Here is a 19842-nt window from a genome sequence, read left to right as displayed (position 1 = left end):
GGGCACTAAATATTTGGTGACTTGGGCCAAGGAAATATCACATGAGCTATAGTTTTGAGAATATCTGCCTTTAATGTTTTGATTAATTAGATCAGGATGCCTGTAACTTCTTAAAAATAACAACCACAGGCTTTTGAATTTCATAAATAAATCTGTATGGCTTTTTTCTCGTTAGATGGAAACTTGATTCATCAAAAATAAAGTCAGTGAATAAGATTATTTCAAACATTCAGAGAGTACAACAATGGTAGGACACATATCTGACCACAATTATTATACCAGTTGTAACATTTTATCATTTTGCCTCAGAATTTTTTTTTTTTTTTTTTTTTTTTTTAAGAAATAAAACGTCACAGATCTATCTAAAGTGCCCTCACTTCTTGCAACTTATTTTTATCCTTTCCTTTCTGGAAAAGATACTTTATTCAGTGTAATGGTTAATTTTGTTTCTAAAAGAAAAATCTCAAACAAAAGGAGCTTTGATTTTTGACATGGTTCTAATCTGAAAGCCCATATACAAAAACTGATTTTCCATTATTTAAGAACCTGTTAATACCGTAGAGGTAATGTCTGTGTGTTTTAAAGTGTTGACTTTGATTTTGGACAAAAAATTGCTGGTATTTTATTCTCCTATACAACATCCTCTTTGATGACAATCACATCTCCCACAGACCTGTGAAATCAACAAAGGCAGCATTGTTCACTGGTTTAGGTATAAGAAAATGGAGTCAAAGAAGAGATGTTTCCATTGTTACCAGACTGCCAAGTAATGGAGCAGAGTCTAGTACTTGGTTCTTCTGGCTTTTAGTTGATTTTTCTTTCTGTTAGGCCAGATAATTTTAAAATAAAACTAAAATTTCTACAGGTGGAAAATCACCAGAACTTGCATTTCCAGTGTACACTTCATTGTTTAAAAGAATCCAGGGAAAACAATGAAAAGCTCAGCACCATCTAAAAATCATTGCCTCTGTGGGTGTTCTGAAAGCAGATCAAGTAGTTTCAGTTTTGTATCCAGAGATGGAACCCAATTAAGTTCTATTGCTTTTTAAAACTATTACTACCCATTAAAAACCAAGATGTAACTCTCTGGGTAGTCCAGAAGTGTGGTGCCTTCTGAATAGATTATTCAATGTTTCTTCCAATTAAAAAAAAAATAATAATAAGTCAAAATAATGTAATTCCCCTGAAATGTTTCTCAAAGGATTTTAGCCACCTGCAGATGTAAAATAAATTGTAAAGTTGGGCTCAATCCTTTAATTACTCCTCTGAAGCCAGGAGGACAAAGAAGGTAACATAACTGACTTCACTAACTTAATTTTATACCTAAAGCTAATGTAAAAACCACATAAGGAGTGTCTTGTGATTTTCAGTTCTTCTTATCAGGACTTTTGAACCTGTCCTTTTGTGAATATGTAAAAAGAAAAACCATCTTGAAAATGACCCATATTCTAGCAGCAGTAAGTAAACTAGTATTTTGAACTGGCATTTCTGTTTTAATTCAATATCATGACCAACAGAGCTATTGTGCGTTGAATGCCAGTTTTCCAGCAAGTAGAAAAAAAAATCACACATTAGATAGGTTTGATATTAAACACTTTGGATATAATTTATTTCTTTTATGATTCAGAGCATACTCTGTGGATATCAGTTTTCATTTTATTAGAGAAGTACACATAAAACAGATGGAAGATAGGATAAACCTACTTTTTCTTATTCACATTTTTGCTAGGTTTCATTTGTATCCAATAAGCCTGTAAGAATGTATTCACATGCACAAAAAATCTGAAACTAACGGATCTCTAAATATGTGTTTTATTTTGATGGTTAAATAGGATGGAATCAACAGAAAAGTGTGAAGCCGTTATTGGTCATTTTAATGGAAAATTCATTAAGACACCACCTGGAGTTTCTGGTATGTTGTTTGTCTAAAATTTTATCAGTAATCTTTTATGTAATATATGTATAATTTTATTACTTGATGTATCAAGTAAAATCCATTTCTCTGGTTCACAAATAAGACTTGAAAATGCACTTCTCCCAGACATTGGGTGTTTAAATATGAACCAAAGCCATCCCAGTGGGAGGGGTGAGTCTGACTTGTAAGGCTTTCAGAAGCTCCTCCTCCGATGCACCAGGCCAACCTCTACCCCGCCTCCCCCACCCATCCACCATCCTCAGTACACCTTCTGTCCTGTAGTCTTTGTCCATTGAGGACCATGGTACTCTCCACCACAGCTCCTGCCTTTCTTGAGGAAGATCTCAGCATATGTTACCCTGTACCCCTTACAGGGCCTCAGTCCCTATGAGCCATCTGTCCATCCCATTGTAACCACTTGCCTCATGTTGTCATGACCACACCTCAGGAGCTTTTCATTCCCAGATCACACTCATTCTGGCTCCCGTTGAAGCTGATCCGAAATTCAGAGGGGTCCTTTACCTCTTTGCCATCCCCACTAAATCTGGTCTCCATTTTAGCAGTATGCTCACTTGTCTTGTACCCCATACCTTTTTCATACACGCTTCACAGGATACCAAACTTGGATTTAATTCTGCAGCAGGCCACCTTCTCCACTCCTGTTACATCCAGGCAGGTAAAGGTGTTGACAGCTTGACTGGACCTTCTACATCACCAGTCCTCGCTCTGCTTTCTCATCCCTCCCTGCCTGTAGTCTCCCCCAGCCTGCTCAGTTCTCCCTTAGCCCCCTCTCAACTCTAAGCAAATGACTTCACTTCTCACTTGATGAGTAAAATTGAGATCACCCAGCGGAAATACCATCAACTTCCTGCTTCCTCCCAACAAGGAGACCACACCCACCCCCGTTCTTGCCCTCCTTCTTCCCTAAAGTCTCAAGGACAAGGGGTTCCAAGCTGTTGTTTTGATTGCATCCCATCAGGACCTTTCTCTGCCAGTTATCCCCTCCCTCCCTTATAATTTCATATTTCTATTGCTGTTCATTCTTTTTTTTCCCCCAATAAAACCATAACCTTTATTTTCAATTAATAACAGATCTCTGGCATGACTCATTGGTGGAGAAATGCAAGAAAACACACAAACAATTCTAGGAACAAAAATTGTGACTGTAACTACAATAGACGTTTTTAAAATCACAGAATACGGTGAACCAAACTGTGAACTAATTTATGCCAATACATTTTCAATTTCAAATAATTTCCTAGAAAAATCTACACATTTGCATTTGAGATCACTCATGTCTCTGTGATCTTGAAACTAAAACAAAGCACTGTGTTCCTCTCTAGCCCCTTCTCACGTAAACTTTTTAAATGAAAAGCGTAGTCCCCCTTTCTGCCTTCCGTTGACTCCTCAGCCCTCCCCAGCCTGACTTCTCCTTGTGTCTCACATGGTAAACTGTATTAGTCTCCTGGGCTGTCATGACAAAGTACCACGAACTGGGTGGCTTGGACAAGAGAAATGTGGTGCCTCGGTCCTGGATGCTCAAGTTCCAAGACGATGGTGTCAGCAGGGATGGAGGGAAAATCTGTTCCAGGCTCCTCCATCTTTGGCTTGTCAGTGGGCACCCTCTCCTTGTGTTCCCTCACTCCCTCACTTTTTTTTTTTTTTTTCACTTTCAAGTGTTTGTTTTATTATATCATGGCAATATTGTTGATAGTGCTCAGGAGACCTAACCATCATTAAATAAAATGTAGTAGAATGAATAAATTAGTTAATATTGGGTTCCAATAATATTTCACATATATTAGTTATAGTCATTTTTAACATTGTAACAAATCCCCTGTAGACCATTGCAATGGACTGAATGTTTGTATTTTCCAACCCCGTCATTCATATGTTGAAATCCTCAATGTGATGGTATTGGGAGATGGGGCCTTTGGGAGGCAATTAGGTCATGAGAGTGGAGCACTCAGGAGTAGGACCCATACCCCCAGAGAGCTCTTTATTTCTCTTTTCATCATATAAGTATCTAACCAGAAGTTGGCAGTCTGTAACCCGGAAGAGGGCCTTCACTGGACCCCTACTGTGCGTTACCCTGATCTCTGATTTTCAGCCTCTAGAACTGCAAGGAATAAAGTGTTGTTGTTTATAAGTCAAAAAAAAAAAAAAAAAAAACAGGGGGAAGACATCCATCTTCCTCCATGCATGCATGTCTCCCATGTCCACATCCCCCCCTTTCTTTTTTTAACCAGGACGCTAGTCATTCCATCAGAGACCACCCTAATGACCTCTTTTTAACTTTAAAGACCCTGTTTGTAAATAAGGTCCTATTGTGCCCTCATGAGTCACTGAGGTTAGGACTCTAGGTGTTTGGCCTGGGGTGGGGTTGGGGGGGACCCGATTCACCCTTCTTACTTGCTGGTTATGCAGCGTGGAGGCTCCTGTCTCGATGCTGCGTGTCTGCTGTGCGGAGCCGCCGGTCCCTTCCCGTCCTTGCACCGCATCCTCCCCTGACTTCTGTTTGGCGTCTCTATTTTCTTCGTGTCCTGCATTAATTCCTCCTCGTTCGTGGACTTGGCTCTTGCGTCCTCTCCTTGTTTGTCTGTCGCCGTCCCCCTGAGTTCCCCGTCTGGCCCACGGCTGAGGGGCCGAGGGGCCGCCAGCGTCGCAGCCTGGCCTCCCCTCCGTCCCTCCCGTCACCCCGCGGCCCCGACTGCCGGAAACTCAGGCCCGAGCCCCGGGCTCCCCCACCCAGGTAACCTCGGGGAGCCCCCCCCCCCCCCGCCTCCCTCCCCGCGCGCTGCTCGCCCGCCAAGGCCTGAGGCCGGCTAGCCTCCTCCCAGCTGCCTCCCTGCGGCGGCCAGTCCCCAAGCGGCAGACCTCTGTGTCCCCTTCCTGCTGAAAGGCCCCCTCCTCCTGCAGAGGAAAACCCCAGGCCCCGGGAACGACGGGGAGGCCAGCGGTGACAGGGCCTCGCCTGCCCTCGGGTGCCGCCCGCACCGGCCCCGCAGCCCTCACCCCCCGGGGCCGCGGCAAGGTCCCTGTGCACGCACGAGGCACCCCGAGGACCCCGGCTGTACCCCAGCACCCAGGGTTCCCGTGCGTTCACTAGGCCGGGAGCTCCTCGAAGGCAGGAACTTCGCCCCCTTTCTCTCTCCACCCCAGCAGAGCACGGCAGCCCTAGACACTGGACGCCTGTCACTCTTGTCTGAGTTTCCCTGCACACGCACCCGGAACACACTGGACCCCGAGTTCCCACCAGGCACGCTGGCGGCGGACCCCGTGGCGGGGCTGCCCGCGTGCAACTCGTGCCGTTATCCCGCTGCAATTCCAGAGTTGCGTCCCTAACTGCAGGGCTGATGGTTACGATGGGGGACTTACTTCGGTTCTCTGCATCCGTTGAGTCTCATTTCCTAGAAGAGCCTCTGTCCATCAGCGTGCGTCATAGCTCAGACCGTGCTCCGTGTCCAAACCCGGAAACCTGACAGCGCAGGGTTTGCAGGCCTGCGCATGAGCTTGAGCTGCCGGCAGGCACAGGTTTGGGTCATCAAATAAAAGGCCTGGAAGTACGCTGTCCCGAGGAACCAACTTTTGTGCAAGAGCTCCCTTTTTGTTTTTTTAAGTTATTTTTGTTTCTCCTGTCAACAGCCCTTGAGTTGAAAGAAAATAAAAGACGATGTTCTTATCCTCCAACCAAGTAAAGGCAAGAGAGAAATTTAACACATGGGAGCTTTCGATAGAAGCTGCCCTGCGGGGCCTCCAGAGGTTAACACCTGCACGCAGCTGAGTGCTGGTGTGCTCTCCGTACTTGCCCGTTTATCTGTGTCAGGACCCCACCGTACCAGACCCTTGGGAGGGCGGCTCGGGCACCCACCAGTGACCGCTGTAATTATTAGCTCATTTATATGTACGGCAAAGAGAGTTCGAGAAGGAACAACATTCCTGCACGTAATCGTTGTGATGTTCCATCATCGGCCTGAGATGAGCTAACATCTAGCAGTTTCCTGAATGAGGTCGATCTCGGGGTGTCACAGATCGAGGTTGGACAGTCTCCTTTTTCCTCCAAAGGATTTCATGGTTGTATCATTTAATTGTTTTCTTTGAAGTGGGTTTAAAGACTATTGGTCATTCCCATTCAAGGAAAAAGAGACCTTGATTTCCAAACCACATGGAAATGATTGTAGGATTCTCTGTACCTTTGCAACTAGTAGAGAATAGTTTCTTCCAAGTCGTGCCAAGTGTCAGCTGGCGTGTGAGAAACAGATTCCTTCTGCCTCAAGAGGATCGCTGCTTGGGGCAGGGGTGGGGGTTGCTGTCAAGCCGTTCTCTTTGTTCTGAAGCAGAGCTTAATTTTATACCATTTTCTAATGTTTCATGATTTTGTCTATGTTTTAGTGTTCCCAGCTACACTGCAGTTTCTTTGGCAGTAGAAGCTGTGGTTTATTTTTAATTTTGTGCTAGGCACAGAAAGCCTGTGTCGCCCTAGAACAACAGAGGTTACCAAGTGGTTTCTAAGAGCATTTTTCATGTAGGGCTCATCACAAAAATCGTGGCTATTTTGAGGGTTTATCTGGATACTTCTTTGCATATAAGCAAGTCTGAACCGCCTTTCAGCAGGGGTTTGAAATGTGTAGCGCGGGCCCTGGAAGCACACTGTTCTAGGGAACTCAACTTTTCCCCAAAATAAGTCCCAAGTGGATTTGGGCACTGCAGTAGAATTTGAAACAGTTCAACTTCTCTGGATTTTCCTCCTTTTTTGTACACATAATATGAGAATATTCTTTAAATACCAGTCTGTTTATTAAATGCTGTTCTCTCAAATTCCCTAACTGGCTACGCCATACCATAGGTTTCTTCATGGAATGTATATATTCCTTTCAGTAGAACCAGATGCAAAACAAAAATATTGTCAGGCAGGGGTAAATTGAATGAGCCTCTACTTTAAATAATGTAGGTTCATTGCTAAGCAGACATAACATTTCATAAATAGAGTCAGAGGATGGTTTTGTCAATGATGCAAGTTGTTTAGCTGGCATAAGCAGAATTATCCAGGATGGTTTCTGTCAGAGTATTCCGATTCTTGCACGACTGGCAATTTGCCTGTGACATTGGAGCCAAGTACAGAAGAGAAACCCACATTAGATAGGCTCCCCAAAAGATACTTTATGAAAGTTAAACTGAACAGTGAACTTAACTCTAACAGTCTTAGGAAAGTCTCTAAATGGCTGAGCAGGAGGTCAGGTCTGCACATGAGTTGTTACTTCTCAAGTGCCACCCACCCTCCTGCCAACATGCTCTTTTCATACCAGAATAATATGTCTGGGTTCCCCCATGCCAGCATACTCCACCCTGACCTGGGGCATGGTACGTAATGTCATACATGTTTATAGCTCTCTGAAAATCCACATCACAGTTTTTAATGCAATCTGTTTTCTGAAATTGCTTTTTTAAAATCTTGTGCTTTTATGTCTGATGTTACCATATTTTCAGAGAGGCTTTATCTTCTGACAGAATCTTCCTTAAATACACGTAATGGTTTGTGTTGGAAAAAAAATTACTCATGAGGCCATTCCTTCTGTCCTTTCCCATCCAGTCTCATTTTCCCCTGAAAATGTTGAAGCATTATCCTTTATTTGGATTTATCTTGGTTTTTATCTTGCTTTTGAGTGCTAGCTGGTTTGCAGTAAATCAGATTTGCTTGGAAGGTCCCCAATCAGGATAAAAGAACCAATGACTACTTTGTAAAACAATCTAGGTGAATTCCATAGAGGTTTAAAATAATAGTATTTGCTTGATAAAAATTCTATCATGGAGAAATAGGGTGGTGATTTCCCACACAGTGAATGTTTGAAACAAGGGATGGGAAGTTTTATATAGAACAGATGTCCAAAATATGAGACATGCCCAAGGCAAAAAAAACAAAAAACAAACAAAAAAAAAAACAGTCACTCATGGTTATGATTCAGGGTTTTTTCTAAAAAATGCTTTTCCTATACCTGCTGAAAGAGTACAATCTCTTAAAAAGACTAATTAATGCACATTGGCATGTTAGCTGGAACTATCCTAGAGCTGCTTGCTCTCTTTGCCTATGTCGGAGGCAGGCACCTATGTGCACACTCATGTGCACACACACGCACACACAGATTGTGGACAAAGTTCACATGTGTGTTCAGTATTACACGAGGCAGTGTGATTATCCATCTTTGTTTCTGGACCTCTCCGTGACATTAATGGACTGAATAAGTTCCTATGTGCTAAAAGCAGAGTTTTTAAAAAGAAAATGTATCTAATCATTGGATCTGTGAGCCATTAGATTCTTGGTATTGTGCTAGTATCATTCCACCCCAGCCCAAAGCTTCGTCTGTCACGGAGGAGCTCCAGTGAAGTGCATGACTGCTAGCCAACTCTGTCCAAAGACCTTAGCTTGTTTTACATCTGTTTTCTGTGTTACTCTGACTTTTCAGACTGGGTGTATGCCCAGCAGGGCTTGAAAACTGCTCTTACACACATTTTATAACTCTGTCTATAGGTGGTGATATTAGGGCATTGTCCTATGCCAGGAGGCAGAAACGGTAACATTTAGAGGAAAAACTGACTCTAGCAAAAAGGCTGGGAATCTTGCAAGGGTGTTTATTGTCTCTCTTGTTCCCTGAGTGTTTGTCTTCAGCACTGTTACTCTATAAAAAATATTTGGCAGCTCTATGATAAAAGAAATGCTTGAAGACATGTGTGGTGCTCCTGGTACCTTTAGGATGATGTGATCACACCTTTGAATTGTGATGTGTTCCTGTCTCCCTTGCCCAGTATGTACATAGAGCAGAGTCTAAATGGGAGTCCTGTTGAGATGGATGCTCCAAGGGCTGCACTGAAAGCAGCCATGAGAGCAAAAGTGCTCAAACATTCTTGGGTGGCCAGTGGGGAAAGGGCTGTCTTACAGATCTAAAACTCAAACTCATTCTCTACCAAGGAGGGTAAGTCTACTATTTAAAAAGTAACGAGGGATCACAACTAGAAATATGCCACGTTTTAGCCTGAGATGCTTGGAGCGCCTTGCCCACCTTATGCTGGGGCTGCCTTTGGGCAGGTGTTATCACCGTCGCTCACACCCAGCCTACAGCAGTTTCCTCGAATCGGTTTTACACCTTTTCACTATCAGGTTCTGCCGGGAAGGAACAATAAATAGCAGAGTAAAATTTTATTAAAGCATAAGGACCTTGGGTGGGAGATGTAAGTGTACCATGAAACTGTTTTCTGAAAGGCGGTTGCCAGTAACTTCACCCTTAACTACAACTTGCACATTTCTTCACTGTATGTGAAGCCAAGGCGGCAACCCTAGCCAGCTTGTTAAAATCTCACAAAATCAAATTCCATGAAAAACAGGCCAGTCTCTAAAACTGTTTATAACTTTTATAAACCAGAAGTTCCTCTCCTGAGAATTTATCTTAATAATTCAAAGGCAAGAGGAAGAACCATAATTCAAAAATTTGAGTTCCTCCTGTTATCATAGTATAACAATAGCTAATGTGCATTGAGCTGTTCTGAACACTTTATATATGTTAATTGCAACAGCCCTCTGCATTAACTACAACTACTATCCCCATTCCACAGATTATGAAACCCCAGACATTGAATAACTTGCCTGGAGTCACAAAGTAATAAATGGCAAAGCCAAATTTCAAACCAGGGAGACTAGTCTAGAGCCAGTGTTCTAATTACCATACAATCTGACCACCAATTTAGCAGTTGGCACTGGGATTAAAAAGATAAATAAGATATACACACAGATGTTCATACAGTGTTAGTTATAATAACAAAGAAACTATACATAATCCCATTTCAAATAGAACCTTATGTAACTGGGGCGCCTGAATGGCTCAGTGAATTGAGTGTCTGCCTTCGGCTCAGGTCATGATTCCAGACCCTGGATCGGGATTCTGGGATCGAGCCCCACCTCGTGCTCCCTGCTCAGTGGCGAGGCTGCTTCTCACTCCCTCTGCCCCTCCCCCTGCTCATGTTCTCTTGGTCTCTCAAATAAAATCTTAAAAAAAAAAAAAAAGAAGAAGAAGAACCTTATGTAACCACTTTTAAAAAAATGATTCTGTACCAAAATAGGGAAAGTCCACAATGTAAACAGTGGGGGGGGGGGGGGGGGAGGAAGACCTATCATTGCAGATATGAAAAACGTAGACTGAGAAAAGCAGTAAATATAGAACATTAAAACATCTAAGTTGGAGTGTTGAGGAAGGATATTTTTGTTTTCTTATTTAACTTGATTTTAATGTTAAATCATTTTTATACTGGTAGGTAAAGCTGAGTAGGAGGTGGAGCCACTGTATAAGGATCAGGAAAGTTGGAGAGGACATACGCCTGTGAAGAAAAGCTGTAGCTCTATGTGGTGGTTGGACAGGGCAGCAGGATTAGAAACAAAGAGGATGCTAAAAGGAAGTGGTGTCGTGCACACACAAAATGGATGAAATGTATTGGATCCCTACAACGAAATTCTTAAAGGAAGAGCCCCAGATAGTTCCATGCATGTTGCTAGTTGAGGAATTTTGAAAGTAGGCAACATTATCAGAAAGAAAGCTAATTACAGTTGCTGAGTGGGCTGGTTTTCCACAACTGATGGAAAAGCTTCTATCGAGGGCAGTTCACGTTTTACAGAATGTTGATTAGGATAAATACTGCTTAACTAGAAAAATGGGAGTTTGGAAGTAGCAGTTTCTCCAGCTGTTAGAACACAGGAAAAGGTCCACCACTCTCACAAACTACAGAGAACTCTAGTCCTCAGAGCCATTTGATTAGATGGCAAGGAAGACTTCCAGGAGGTCAAATTATGAGCTACAGTGTTTGGAGCAGGCATTCTAGAAGTGATTCTGAGTGTGGATAGCAAGGGAAGACATTCGAGCCTAAATAATGACAGATTTTGAGCTTTAGAAGATAGGTCAGCAAGCTGTTTGGTCGAGATGTGAAGTGAATCAGCACAGGCATCACCCATATAAGCTTATAGTCCCTAACAAGGGATTGTTAGTGCCACAAAATCAGGCATTGCGAAAGATCATCCCACTCACAAAGCTCTGTTGAGGGCACGTTCAGTGGATTCCCGACAGTGCAATTACTTCAGATGGCTCTCAAGAGGTGCCAAAAAATATCAGATCAGGGATCCCTGGGTGGCGCAGCGGTTTGGCGCCTGCCTTTGGCCCAGGGCGCGATCCTGGAGATCCGGGATCGAATCCCACGTCAGGCTCCCGGTGCGTGGAGCCTGCTTCTCCCTCTGCCTGTGTCTCTGCCTCTCTCTCTCTCACTGTGTGCCTATCATGAATAAATAAAAATTAAAAAAATATATATATCAGATCAACGTTTGCATTTGTGGCATTGTCTGCTGAAGATTACACTACAGTAGTTAAGCTTTTGGAATTACATGTTCCTGTTGGATCTGATGAACAAGAAAGTAACTTTTCTGTCTTGAGGAATAAGGAAGAGAAAATAACCTGAGAGATCTCACAAGACATTTGAGGCACACCGTTTAGAACCCCAAAAGGTGGTGATTAATTAAGGGGAGATTCAACTGAGAATGCTCTGGATAGATGGCAAAATCAATTGATTGTGGGTAATTAGAATTTTTATATCACCTAAGTAGAATATATCTTGAGTCACAAGTCATTTGTTGGGACTCAGCAATTACTAGTTTTGCACAACAAGGTAATGAATTGTGTAGGGGATCCCTGGGTGGCTCAGCAGTTTGGTGCCTGCCTTTGGCCCAGGGCGTGAACCTGGAGTCCCGGGATCGAGTCCCACGTCGAGCGCTCTGCATGGAGCCTGCTTCTCCCTCTGCCTTTGTCTCTGCCTCTCTCTCTGTGTCTCTCATGAATAAATAAATGGAATCTTGAAAAAAAAATTTAAAAAAGAATTGCTGGTATAGAAAATTGACCATATAGGAGATAAGGGTTGACTGTTACATGTTGGTTTTTTGAAGTTAATACACCCAAATTTACTTGATCAGAGTCCTATCTACTAGTATTTATGGCACTTCTTTTTCTGCGTGTCAGCCTTCTTCATCATCATCTCCCTTCTAAAAAGAACAGCCAAGGCGGCCAGCTGAAGGATCTGATGTGTAGAACAAGCTGGCATCCCATGCATCTCCCAGCCTTCGACCTGGACCCTGTGTGTTAGGCTTCAAAACACAAACTCCTAGAGACTTTTGGTCTGGTTTGAAATAAGCCACAGGATATGCTAATCAAATAAGCAATCTCCCACATACTTAAAAATAAGTGAGCCATGACACAGATCTGGGTGTATTTGTTTGTTTTCAATTCAGAAATCTGAAATCCTCTAACCCTTGCTCAGCTTGATGGTAACATAGATAATCTTAAAGAAGTCTTCACATAGCTGTTTCCTGGAGCACATGATACACCTCGTGTACTAAATCAGATATCAAGAACTTACAGTGATGAACGTCACATAATGTCATCCAGGTACATGAAATACCAGGTACCCTGTAAAAGAAATGCAGCCCTTTCAATATCAGAAGTATTTCACTTCTGGGTGGCATTTTTATTAACAACAGGCATCTCTCAAAACAGTGCTCTGTCTCATAAATAGCTAAATGGGCTTTCATAAGATTTTGTACACTCTCCCTCCCATTAGTTTGCAAAATGAAATAAGACCCTATTTTATCCATGACCATATCCCTAGTTCTTAACACTATACCTTGCACACAGTAGGCACTCAATAAACTGTTGAGTTGAAACTGCTAAATAGACCAGAGAGAATTTTAACAGAGGAAAGAAGCTTTTAAAATTTTATTTTGCCTCACGTGGAGTACTGGGGGCACTCCCATTTCCCTAAAACAAGGAGCCAATGACTATGTAAAAAAAAATCTCTTCATTTCTAATGGTTGTAATTCTTTTTACATTTTTTTAAGATTTATTTCTTTATCTGAGAGACCGAGCATCAGTGGGAGGGGCAGAGGAAGAAGGAGAGAAAATCTCAAGCAGGCTCTGCACTTAGCACAGAGCCTGACGTGGTGCTTGATCCCACTACCCTGAGAGATTACAACCTGAGCTGAAACCATAAGTTGGACGCCTAACCTCCTTGCACCACCCAGGCACCCCTGGTGATAATTATTTTTAAAAAAAGAAATTTGTTTTCCTAAGATATGGATACCTGCCAATATCAAACTGTTTTAAGTACTTACCTTTTTGCTTTCAGGGGGAGAAAAATATCTTAATGACAGCATGGAGTAAATGTAGTTCTTGAAAGATTCAGCTACATCCTTTTCCATTTGTTTCATTTTGAATAATCTATTTGCAAACATGTCATTGCTCACTTGATATTTACTGCATCATTCTATGTTTTTAGCAGGCTTTATTGTTACACGAAATGGCTTTTTTTTTTTTTTTTTTTTGACAGCACATAGTCTAGAAAAATGATAATGTATTGCCAGCACCTTACCACAGACAGGGCATGTGGCCTTTGAGCATATGTGGAGCTTTATGCTCCCAGGGATTGCTGCCTAAATGCTTTTGTTCACAGCTCCCCGGCGCGGCAGCCTGTAGTGAACTTACGGAGAGTGTCCAACCTGGTTGCCTTCTTTCTCTGGAAGCAGTGATGCTAATGGAGGAAAATGGCCCATTTGCATTACTCATCGTGCCAAGTCAACTCTTTTTTGAGAAATGTTAAATTTCAGTCTGCAAGCCGTTCTTTATAGTGCCTCTAGGTAGAACTGTGTCCTCAAAGTGAAGTCCCCCACGGTGGGAGCAGCACAGAATTTACTATATTCCTTTGCCCTGTGAGATTATGGGGAGTATAAACAGGTCATTGGAGAAACTGTGCGATAACCATAAGGACCTTTAGATTCGTGAATAGGGAGATCTGGCTTCTCTCTGAGTTCTCTCTTTGACCTTAGATATCAAGGTGATGGGGACGCCTGGGGGGCTCAGCAGTTGAGCATCTGCCTTTGGCTCAGGTCTTGATCCCAGGGTCCTGGGATCCAGTCCCGCATCAGGCTCCCCGGGGAGAGCCTGCTTCTCCCTCTGCCTGTGTCTCTGCCTCTCTTTGTGTGTCTCTCATGAATAAATTATAAATTTTTTTAAAAAGCTATCAAGGTGAGATATCTTCAGGCCTGGCAGAAGGACACTCCTAACTCAGGCAGGTTTGCCCTTTATCTGTCCCTTCTACAAAGCTGTGTTCTCCTGGCCCTCATTTCCACCTGTTCCAGACAGCCCAGTTGTAGATTTAAAAGCATCATCACTGATTAGAAAGCCCTCTTGCTTCATTGCATCCATTTACTTTACCTTTGGAGATTGTTGGTGGCTGCAGGAATTTCCAAAAGTCTTTTTTTGAAAAGACAAACAGGGTAATTCATCTTCAGTCCAGGATTTGGCCCTAGTCTATCTTCCTTCCCACCCATTTGCCTTAACCAAAAGTTTCCTGTTCAGAAAGGCCTGAAGGGCTGGGGGCCAGAGGGGGGGGGAGTGGGGGAGGTATTGGAGTCAGAAGGTAAACAGGCCTGGCCAAGGTTCACTGGTATTCTCACCAGACTCCTGACATTTTTGCTCTCACCTTCTGGTTCCCGTAGTAGCTGGCTTCCAGAAGTGAGCTCACATTCCAGCCTGTCCCTCTGGACTGCTTCACACCAGGGAGAGGAGGAAGGCATGCCAAACAACAGCCTAGACAGCTCGCCGAGAAGGAATTACAGTTGGGTTTTTTGTTGTGTTTTGTTTTTTGGCAGAGAAGTGTTGAGAGGCACTATTGCTTCCACCCTGTCATTAGTGGGTGGGTAATAGTGATATAAAATAAGAGATGAATTAGGATAATAAGAGGCAAAGGAGAAAGGAGTAAATTTTCCACAAGTAATATTTTTCTCTTCCTGGTTATTTAACTTCGAAACAGAACTTGAAAGTAGTAATCACAGTTGTACAGTAGACAAAGGACAGAATGTGAGAACCAGACAGGAAGGTGTGATTGCCTTTATTACGTTAACTGGAAACGTACAGAAATTTGCACAACCTTCAGGAATATACTGCTATTTCCATTATGGAAAGCAAAGAAAATGAAAAGTCATGGGTGGACTACCATGCCACCTCCTCCCCCTCCCCATCCTCCCCTCTTTTCTTAACTAATGAGTATGTATTGTATGAGAGTTTCTGCATCTTTTGCTTTTCTGTTAGTTTTTTGAGTTCTTCGGATCATTTTATGATGTGGATATATATAGTTAGGCAACCCCAGGAGGGATGATTAAAGGCACAGAAAAAACTTTAAACAGTGTGGGTGGGTGTTTTGCCTTTCTTACAATGTACAGCTATCTTCAAGGCTGTGCTCCACAGATAAACAGATGAAACCTATGTGTATTCATTCATTGATTCGACCGAAATGCAGTGAGCACCTACAACATGCCAGACGCTTTGGCCTTGGGGATGCAGGGATGAAAGAAGCAAGCGTCACTGCCCCCGTGGAGCTTACACGCCAGAGGGGAAACGCACCAAACAAATCACTGCACCTCCAAGTTGTTCTCACTGCTGTGAACAAAATACAAATAAAAATTTAAAAAAAAAAATTTTAAATATAGTGTGAGCAGTATAAATGAGAATTTGTGTTCTCCTGGGGGAAGTAAAGGCCTCTTGGAAGAATTATGCCGGGAAGCTAAAGGAGCATTTTTAAGGTGGGGGAGGGAAGGGTGACACAATCTTATTTACATTTGGGGATTTATCAGCAGAATTTAAAACAAATGTGTCCAGGACACCTGGGTGGCTCAGCAGTTAAGTGTCTGCCTTCAGCTCAGGACGTGACCCCAGAGTCCTGGGATCGAGTCCCACATCGGGCTCCCTACAGGGAGCCTGCTTCTCCCTCTGCCTGTGTCTCTGCCTCTCTCTCTCTGTGTCGCTCATGAATAAATAAAATCTATAAATTAATTAAATTAAATAAATAAATAAATATCCACACATAAAGAAGCACAAAAGTGAATCAGAAGATTCCTTTGGTTCCTCAGAATAGCTCTTTAAATGTGTTCATTAAACTCTTGTTTGAAAATAATAACTAATATATTTTCTGTACAGTCTTCACCAGTAGATAATCTTATAAGGGTCTGAGAAGACGTTTGCTTTGAAGTGTCTCTTTCCTGACAGCCCTGGACAGCAGCTGTTGACAAAGAGATTCAGTTACACTTTGTCATCCATACACATGTAATTCTGATTTTATATCATTTGTCCCCATTGACTCAGCTCCTACAGAACCTTTATTGTGTAAGTTTGCGGATGGAGGACAGAAGAAGAGACAAAACCCAAACAAATACATCCCCAATGGAAGACCATGGCATAGAGAAGGAGAGGTGAGACTTGTAAGTCCCTTCTTGAGACTTCAGCGTGGGTGTATGGTCGCGAGAGCGTGTGTGACTCGGTACCCCTGTGGCATCCTGGCTGCCACACTTCTGAAATAGGTGCCAGATTCAGACTTTAAAATCCAGATAAGGTCACTTTAAAGCTCTTCCCAATGGATGTGGTGCTAAGAGAGTGACGCCCTCCCAGATGGACAGATAGATGGTGGGTAGAGAGCTGTGATCACCAGCTAACTGCATATAACGTAAAAGGGCGTAAGTAACATCCTGATTCAAGAATGTCGAGGGTAAAGTGCCATCCAGTGGAAATGTTCTAGAGTCTGCACTGTCCAGTGATAACCACGAGTCACATGTGGTTATTTGAGCACTTGAGATAAAGCCAATGTGCTGGAGGGACTCCATGTTGCCTTTAATTTTAAAGAGCTGCCCACAGCTAATGACTACCAAACGGGACAGAGCAAACGTAGAGCTCAATTCTCAATATTGACTTTATGTTTGTTCCAAAGGAAACTTTCAATTTTATCTAATGCTACCAAACTATCTCTATTTTATGTTGCCATGACTCTAAGAAATGGAATTTTTAAACCATGCCCTTGCGGGTAAGTGATTCTATTTCTTTGCTTTCCCATAGGCTGGAATGACACTTACTTATGACCCAACCACAGCTGCTATACAGAACGGGTATGTCATTAAGATAAATGCATAATGGCTTGAGGGAAAATGTGAAGGTGGAAAATATCAGACATTTGTCCCGGGAATTATTCTTTTTAAAGGATGACTTAATAAAGGCTTTTGTGTTTGTTCTAGATTTTATCCTTCACCATACAGTATTGCTACAAACCGAATGATCACTCAAACTTCTCTTACACCCTATATTGCATCTCCTGTATCTGCCTACCAGGTTTGTACCTTTAGGATTCAAGAGTATGACAACTTGTCGGCCGTGAATCGCTGCTCCATTTTTATGTGTCTTAAAATTTTGAACATTTATAATGAAATTTAAGTCAAATGTTACGCAGCTTGGATACCCAATTTAGAAGAAGCTACTTTTTATTTGACAGAGTGATTTGCTTTTATGTATAGGAGAATATAAAACAAGGGAAAATGGTTATCAGTTGTCAGTCCTTGAAATCACAGCAGTTTAGAATTTAGGATGAACCCAAATGCTTCCTCCACAGCGGGCTCTGCTGTTGGACACCGTGTGTCCCAGAAGTTGAAACTTAAAAAAGAAGTAACATTAGGTAAAAACAGAAGAGGTATGCACCTTTGCCTTTGTTTTTTCATCAGCAAGGAGTAAGAAATGAGCAAGTAAACATGCTAATAAATACAGATGTGTCTCTATCAGGTAACATTAAATGTGCAATCCAGTGAGACTTGAGGCAAAAAAAAAAAAAAAAAAAAAAGGAGGTGACTCCCTGTTTAAACAGGTTATTTTGAAGAGGCTTTATCTTAAAATAAATTCCCAACTTAGAACCAAGATCTCATTAAGCACCGTGTTATAATCTGGATTTGGTTTTATTGCAGGGTTAGCTCCTCTTCCCCAGGAACCCAGTGGTGTACAGTGTGTGCATATACACATCTCTCCTCCTGTGTCAGAGTACCTCTGCCAGGGTTACGGCCTCGCCCAGACAGAAACATAATAACAGAGTTCAATCACAGACACGTGGGAATAGAGTTCTCTTTTGTTGACTGTTGAGATCCTGTGTGACTAAATTCTTGTGTATTCTTGTTTTTAAAACAATTGGATTAGATGTTGTAGCCCTGATTTCTGGGGTTAGGGGACTACAATACCTAATACTGGTGTTATTTTTACTTCTGTAAGCCTCAGTTTCCTCATCTTTAAAATGGGGATAATAATAGTCTTCTTTCTCATAGGCTTGTTATAAAAACAAACTGAGACTCTGTGTAAAGCGCTCAGCACAGTACCCTGCTTAATCATTAGCGGTCAGTAAATGTCAGCTGTGATCGTTATCATCATCATTAATATATATGCAGGACTAGCAGGCTGATGAGAGTATATTCATTATACCTTTTAAATAAGGAATTGGTCAGCTTATGCAATATCATGAAGGTGGTTCTGTCCTAGAACTTAAAAGTAGCTTCGAATGATAAAGAATAAAGTAGCTTCATGGTGGGAAACACATGAAAAGTTGTGCAGGAGCATTTGTGGCCTCCCTTGGGTTTTAAGTCTTTCCTCTGTCTTTCCCTGAGTTGTCCCTCATTTTTTCTTTTATCTCTCTGGGTTTTTATGTTACTTGGGCTGGCACTTCATTTTGGGGGCCATAATATTCACTCATTTAATGCCTCTTTCGTTATTGTGGACTTAAAATTCCTATATTTTCCCTGACTGAATGAGACTGTGAGATCTCTCTAGCGCACCTTCCCTAATTAACAATTCCCTAATGAATGGTAGTCTTTTTTAACTTTTTGAACTTGGAAACGTCTGCCATTTATGTAGATCACTAAAAAGAGGAACAAGTAAGCTTATCCTCAGGCAGATAATTGTGCATATTAATTTGGATGTGTGCTGCTGTCGCTCTTACAGCTATCAGTGCCACCACCTCTTTCTGCCCCTCTTTACTGTCAGGCATTGAGCATTTTGGCCACAGAATTGTTTTCATAGCATGAGAAAAATTAGGAGGCTAGTATTAGTAGATTTGATAAACCTAACCAGAAACATTTCATTCCCAAGGCCTCATTGCTTCTCTTGGCATTCTGTGTGTCCCTAAAATACATGTAGAATTTCATTCCATTTGTCCAACACTCAGTGCTGTATCCTGTAAGACTGAGGTTCTTAGGGTCAGCAGATGAGCTTTCAGTGGTCTCAGGATTCTCTTCCATTGTTTGCAAAATGTTGCTTTTGTGAATGTAATTAGCTGGGGGGTGGAGGGAAGCTCTATTTCTTTCATCAGGTTTTCAGAGGGACCCATGACCCAAAGGAGGGTAGAGAACCAATGGTAAAGAATTCACAGAACAGAGATTATTATTCCCATTTTATAGTTAGGGAAAATTGAGGAATAGAAATTGACAGCAGCTGATTTGTTGCTGAAGAAAGAAAATTGGATTAGATGTTCTAGCTCCCTAACCCCACAATGCTATAAGCTATTAGATTATTAAGACCACTTGAAAGCATACAAAAACTGAGAGCATCTGGCCCCACTTGGGGTCCACAGGGAGCTGCTCTCCTCCCCATGATTTATTCAGTGAAGGCCTTGCACTCATGTTGGAGTGGGCCCTTCGCCACTAAACCACCATATGCTTATACAATTGGATTTGAGAAATTGGCATCTGCAAGAAACCTCCAGTACCCCAATGGGGAAAGGCTGCAGTCCAGATAACTGAAATGTTAACAAGGCAGAAGCACTTAACTTTGGTCTGCCTTAGGTGGCAAAGGAAACCAGAGAAAACAAGTATCGGGGCTCTGCTATCAAGGTAAATCACAATACATTCTTCCCCATGACTTTTCCCCATATCCTTTCTGTAGAACCTCTGAAGTTAACAGTGGGGGATAAGAGACAGGAGGGTTTTATTGTTAAAGAGTTAGAGACTGAACTTATTTTTTAAAAATTATATAGTCTCAGGAAAGCTCTGGGCATCG

At 42.2% G+C, this 19842-nt stretch overlaps 1 protein-coding gene across 15 annotated transcripts in view; it reads left to right on the top strand.

Annotated features, from left to right (window-relative positions):
* Positions 1-19842, top strand: part of RBMS1 (RNA binding motif single stranded interacting protein 1) — a 214109-nt gene that overhangs the window by 184365 nt on the left and 9902 nt on the right. For 6 of the 15 annotated variants that reach the window (XM_025471075.3, XM_025471076.3, XM_025471082.3 and 3 more), the window contains 5 exons: positions 1833-1912; positions 16132-16247; positions 16876-16925; positions 17052-17145; positions 19629-19676. In XM_025471075.3, the coding sequence (XP_025326860.1) occupies positions 1833-1912; positions 16132-16247; positions 16876-16925; positions 17052-17145; positions 19629-19676 (388 nt within the window). The remainder of the gene's footprint in view (positions 1-1832; positions 1913-16131; positions 16248-16875; positions 16926-17051; positions 17146-19628; positions 19677-19842) is intronic. The other 9 variants (XM_035696774.2, XM_025471077.3, XM_049106321.1 and 6 more) reach the window with 3 other exon arrangements.

This window comes from Canis lupus, chromosome 36, assembly GCF_003254725.2.
Source record: "Canis lupus dingo isolate Sandy chromosome 36, ASM325472v2, whole genome shotgun sequence".
Lineage (NCBI taxonomy): Eukaryota > Metazoa > Chordata > Mammalia > Carnivora > Canidae > Canis > Canis lupus.
This window is presented reverse-complemented; position numbering and strand designations above follow the sequence as displayed.